At 37.3% G+C, this 6277-nt stretch overlaps 1 protein-coding gene across 9 annotated transcripts in view; it reads right to left on the bottom strand.

Annotated features, from left to right (window-relative positions):
• Window positions 1–2006: 2006 nt before the first annotated feature.
• TRPM6 (transient receptor potential cation channel subfamily M member 6) overlaps window positions 2007–6277 on the bottom strand; it is a 98282-nt gene continuing 94011 nt past the window's right edge. For 8 of the 9 annotated variants that reach the window (XM_054810430.1, XM_054810435.1, XM_054810434.1 and 5 more), the window contains one exon: window positions 2726–6034. In XM_054810430.1, coding sequence (XP_054666405.1) covers window positions 5913–6034 — 122 coding nt within the window. In that variant the 3' untranslated portion in view covers window positions 2726–5912. Of the gene's footprint in view, window positions 2224–2725; window positions 6035–6277 lie in introns of those variants that run through there. The other variant, XM_054810432.1, reaches the window with a different exon arrangement.

The following is a 6277-nucleotide window of genomic DNA, read 5'->3' as shown; positions in this document are numbered from 1 at the left end:
TGAGTTCAATCTGAGATGCAACTCTCAGTGCAGGGTCATCTGAGGTCAATCCTCATGGTTGTGGCACAGATCAGGTAAACATGAGTTCTAATTACTTATGGGGGTCACTTGAGGTCAAATTGGCCTTATTCAAGCCCCAACACTCATCTGAGGGCAACGTGCTAGCAAATTAATTAAAAGGGGTCACCTAAAGACAACATGATATCCAATGATCTGCTCTCATTTGATGCCTGGGATCATTGAAGATCATCTTAAAACCCAATAAATTGCTCAGGGTCACCCTGGCCATTGTTTTTGTTCCACAAGTTATTTGAAGTCAAATTTAGAATCAATTAACCTGCACAGGAGTCATCTGAGATCAGCCTCAATTAGTCACACCAAATGATCATTTGAGGTCAGCCTGGCCTCCTTTGGTGTCCAGAGGTCACCTGAAGACCACATTTCCTTAGGGTCACTTAAGGTCAACCTTAAATCCAGTTAGTAGCACAGGGGAAATTTGTGGCCATCTCTAGCTTTCATTTGCTATTATGGGGTCTTTGAAGAGCACCCTGGACCTCCCTTGCTCTCCTTGGTCAGTTGTTATGCAATGGGGACTTCCAAGTTTATGTTCCCTCTCCCCAGTCCCTTAATCTGATGCATAGAAGATATCTGAGATCCATTTTAGGCCTCTTCTCTTTTCACTGTTTTGTGGCCATATTCTGCCTCTATACTCTGCTAAGGTTCCTCACAGGTCAATCCCAGCCCTTTCGTGTTTCTCAAAGACTGAGAGTGGTTAGAGTCAGCTCTTCTGTACATTTTGGCTATTTAATCTCAGCTACAGGCCTAATCTGAGGGGGTTGCCACAAGAGTTCAAATCTTATTCCCTAGGTGGGTGCAGACTGGGATAATCTGTGGTCATCTTCTGCTTTTTTGACCAATAGTCAGTTGGGCTCAGTCAGATCCAACACTTTCACTTTGCTGCAGATTCAGGTGAGGTCAGCTCCTGGTTTGATTTGGGGCAACCTCTATAGTTTGAGTTTAATCTCAGCATTTATATTTTGCTTACTGGTCATCTCAGCTGAAATCCATTCTATGTATCTTGGAAGATGTTATGCACAGCTAGCTACTAATCCAAGGTACTCCACAGAGGTTATCTGAAACTGAATATTCTTCTGATTTCCTGAGTAGGATCTCACAGTCTTACCAAATTTTACTCTCCAGTGTATTGTGAGGTTAAAGCTCAGAGTTGATTTAATGGGGTAGATTCACCTAATTCATGTGACATGACAGTTTGCTGCTCAGACATTTTCAGAGGTCAGGTAATACTTCAGATCTCATAGCAGGGGTCAACTGAGGAGAAGCATCTCTTTTTTTATCAACAGGTGAAACAGTTTCCTGTTGAAATCAGGCCACCTGGGATGCAAGGTACATGCAAATGGTCTATGTTTTAGTAGAGCCTGCCTCACACTGCAGACCACAGAAACAAGGTGATGTTGACAGTACCTCTGCAGGATGAGAGTTCAGTCAAAAAAAACAGCAGGAGAAAGGCTCAGAAGTGAGAGACTGCTCTTTGCACCTCAACCTCCCCTCCTCTTCCATCTCCTCTTTCATCTCCTCCTCTGTTCTGCCAGCCATGGGTATGTTGGACTGCCTGCACAGTGGCAAAACCCAAATTATGTTTGTTCAATGATATCCTGAGAAATGGAAGGTTTTAGCCATCTACCTAAATCCCTGACACAAAGAGCACAGCCAGACTTCCTTTAGGCCCCAAAGTCACTATTTTTCTGCAGGACTTTTCTCTGATTTTTCTTCTTTAATCTTCAGCACTTTATCATAACTGAACACCAACATCTAAATAGACTCAGGTTATTTTAAAACACTAGTTTATTTGCCCTGTCCCTGCAAACAGAACTAATGCCAGGTAGGCATATGAACAGAGCATTGCAGCTGCTTACACACTCTTCAATTTCAAGGAGGAAAATAGCTTTTGTTTGATTTTAGTCTGAAATTTTTGTCCCTTAGCAATAGTTACCACAAAAGAGGGGATCAAACTGTCTTCCAGAATAATTCAAGATAGAACAAATACAGTAAAGAAAAGCTGAAAAGCAGTAACAGATCTTGCAAAAGGTCTAGCAACACGGAAAGAACTGACAACTCTGGTGTGATCACAGTTGATGTGAAGGCCTGGGTCACTCCAGACAGGCTTGTCTTTACTTCCAGCAAAAAGTGACTGGCATCAGCATCCTAAGAATGGAGAACAGATATAAGAGGTAGCTGATATAAAATAACACATTTGATAATGAAGTCAATGGAACTTTGTTCGTTTATATCAGCTCCTTGTTTACACTAGTGGCTGTACAGGCTTCACGGATCTAGAATTAGAGTTAAAAATAAGACTGTCATATTAAAGTGATGATATTTATTTTTCTTAAATCCACAACAGTGATTTGGTTTACTAACTACCAAGTTTTTTAAGATTCAAGCATTTATCTCAACTAAAAAAAAATTCCAAAGTTTACTGAACATCTAATAAATTATGATCTGATAAATAAATAAAACATCTCATATAATACCTACTTTCTGCTTCACTAAAAAGAAATTTTTACTGATGGGACAGGTGTAGAAATATCCTTGCTACAAGCATATTGACTACAAGAACAGAAACTAATGATACTACACCATTAAAACAAAAGACCTGGAAACCATATAGTAAATATAGAATTAATACCTGTTTATTACCTTGAGATTAAAAATAAAAATTTCTGCATTATTTTCTGTATGTTACTTTCACCTTTTTACCTTATTGCTTGAAAACATATTATTTCATTCTACAACCATCAAGAATAGAAACATTTTGAAAATGTGTTTTTATTCTTTTGAAACAGTATGAAATCGATTGACAAAACCACAACAAATACAAATCAATTTCTAGAAAATATAGATGTAATATCCCTTCTTTCTTTATTGCACTAACAATAAATTAATAACCCCATATACACCACAATTATGAATAAAAGAGATGAAAAAAGCCTTCCCAAGAATGAGGTTTGTAATTTATGAGTATTTTTCATGTTTAAGCTACATCTCCAATGCAGTAGCTGCCAGAAACACATTTTGCTTTGAGTAATCTCAACCGAATTCCTAAGTAAGCTTCTTTTAAGCTCATATTAAAATGTGAGTTTATAAGTACTTTGGTTTATTTATTTTTTTTTTCAGAACTTTACTGCCTGACTTATTTGAGCAAAGTAAGCAGGACTTTTTTTCCTGAACCCACCAGAAGTATAAAATAAATTCCTGAATGTGCTTTTAAGCAAAAAAAAAAAAAAAAAAATCGAAACTAACAAACTACAGTTTGACATGCAAGATTTCCTCTTCCACACTCATCATCAAGCAGCTAGAGAAAGAACCCTGTCCCGCATATCTTTCATTCCACATGCACCATATATTTAGTACGGGGCTTATTGCTGTTCCTGTTAAAGGCTGCTGGGTTTTTTTCTTGTTTTCAGTGGGCATGGACTTCAATCTCAGGTCAGTATTTAGACATCAAAAGACAATTTAAAGAATGTACAGAATAACTTTTTCAAATTATTTTCCTTATAATTTATTACTGAACTATGACGAAGTTGGGGAGGGAAGTTTACCCTAAACTTTACAGTTTAGTGAAATGTGAATCAACCCTTCCAAAAAAAGTGCAAAAAGAAAGGTGAGGCAAAATTAGTTAACCAGCAGAATAACTGGAATTTTTCAACTTAGTGTCTCCATGCATGGAAAATTAGTATCTTGCAAGGTCCCCAATTTGAGGGAAAGGTAGTATGTACCTTGATGGGTACAAAACGAGTAAAATGAATCTATGCTGAGCTATATACTGTAAGAATTCTCCCAAGTATTGCTATGAATGCAGAAGCCACTCTTGAAGGCAACAGGAGGGTTGTTAAGAAAAGACCATCTGAAGTATCACTTGTGCATATCTTCAAAACTTAAAAAGAAACAAAAGGTACTCAGGCCCAGCCTGGTGTGGAGTTTATTTTTTTGCGTCTAATACATATGTGTTCAGAATTTATGGCAATGATGGAAGAAAACACTGTCAGGGCAGGACTTAAATTGTCCTTGGCTTTATTTATGTGTCATTTAACTTAACTGAATTTAAAAGCATATTAACAGTTAGAGATCATTTAGAGAAAGTCCTGCCTTTAAAGTAGATGTGTATGCATGTAAGCACATATCTCCCTAAAGCCAGATTTTAAGAGAGTAATCACTAGAAGCAGAACTACTACTTTACCAGCAAAGGGATCAAAATCCACCATCATTCTGTACAGATGCAATTAAACAATCTTTTTCACAGACAAGTTAAGCCATCTGATACATTGAATTGCTTCCAAAAAAGCCAAAAGGAAGTATATTTTTTTGCAAAATGAATAGTATAATCTAATAGGGACAAAGGAGGGGGTTTTCCACAAAAAAAACCCCTTATAAAACTATTTTTAAAAAGATAAAAAGCAAGAAGAACCTGTTCAAGATGCTCTCAGGTACTGAAGGCATCTGAGCTGAACATGGTGCAGGTGATTATTTCAATACCATCATCAATATCATAAACACTACAAAAACTGGGAACATATAACTTCTAATTCGTATTTGTACACAGACATTTTCTAAATATACCAAATCAAATAGTCCCCTTACACATTAAAATTTACTATCAGCTGTGGTGGAAATATGATTTTGTTTCTTATTCAAGCATAAAGTTTTCTGTTGACTTACATTTCAAGATTAGGTATTTCTACTCAATTTGAAAGTACAAAGTTGCTTTAATGATAGATGTAATCTGTAATACAACATTAGTTGCATCAGAGATATTTCTGCTGAGCACATCATTTCAATCTTTATTCTAGAAAAATAATATTGCACATAATTGATTTTTGTGTTTTGTGAACTTCTACCGAGATCAGATTACATCAATAGAAACAGATGCAGATACTGCAAAAGCATACATATAATTGCACCACTGTTAGACAAAAGTTCTACATACAGCCTGAAATAGACAACAAGAAATTGCATACCAAATGGAATGTATTATTCTTTGTGACTTCTAAAATCTTTGTTGCCAATTACAACTCTAAAATGTTCTGAAGCTAAAATATTATAAAGGTAGGCAGGTCCTGGTTAAAAGTTGTATCACGTTGAAGGTTATTCTTTATGTTTGTGCTAAAGATCATAGATTTATCAATTTCATCAACTCAAAATGTAGATCCAATAATCTAAGCATTCATTGTTCACCTTTCTCTTGATATGTGAAAAGAATTTAAGGTGAAGCTCCCACAAAATTTTTCAGTCTACCTGCTATATCATTGACTGTTGTTTAAACCACTAATTCATTACTCATACATTCTTGGTTTGTGTCTGTATCAAAATCAACAATAAAGAGAAAGAAATATTTCTGCAATTTCCTGGAGAGCCTCCTATGCCCAAGGAAAAGTGAGCATGGGGCTGAATGGACTCAGCCTCTGAAAATGAATGATTTGCATGTGTGTATGCATTCAGTTTACTGAATACATTTACTAAAGAGCAGAGACAGAAACATCAAATCACTCCTCCTTGGAAATATGCTTGTCACAGTTATTTTCCTGAGAAAACACAATTTGGAACCATAATCCACATTTTTTTTTAAAAAAAAAAAAAAAGCCACCAATGAGACAGTTCATCCAGCTAAGGGGTGACCTGCTCCTGGCTATTCACTGAACCGTACGAGAAAGATCAGCATAAAAGCACGGAAGTGGAGTATAATTTTTTTATATTCCTTGCCTATAGGGTCTGTCGAGGGCAGACAGATGCTGCACTGAGACACTGCATTTTGTTCTTTTGGACTGACCCATGGCAGCGATAAGGGGAATGGTTTTGAGCACGCAAACACACAGGCTCTGCTTACAGCCACTGCTTCACAGCCGCGTGTCATACTCCAAAGGCTCGTCTGCATCATCAGCTTCTCTGGTGCTTGTCTCCATTTCTATTTCAAAGGCTGGACTGAACCTTTCCAGTGTGTAGTCATTTCTTCTCAAATCTATGGCAAAAAAATAAATTCAACAATGCAGCCAAATAAATGTTTGAAAAGCACGTACACCCCAGGCAGTGTCCAACCCAGTGACTGGTGGCAGCTTGTTAGCTCTTTCCAGGAGGAAGAAAATCAGCAGCACAGCACATCAGGGCCAGGGGGATGACAGCCCTGGGGGGACCCAAAATGGTGTGAGCTGATATGAATGAACCTTCCCTGACTGTATTCATTCAGCTGATTTTCCCCTCTATT

Source organism: Grus americana, chromosome Z (genome assembly GCF_028858705.1).
Source record: "Grus americana isolate bGruAme1 chromosome Z, bGruAme1.mat, whole genome shotgun sequence".
Lineage (NCBI taxonomy): Eukaryota > Metazoa > Chordata > Aves > Gruiformes > Gruidae > Grus > Grus americana.
Note: the sequence above shows the minus strand (reverse complement) of the source record. Positions and strands in the feature narration are given on the sequence as shown.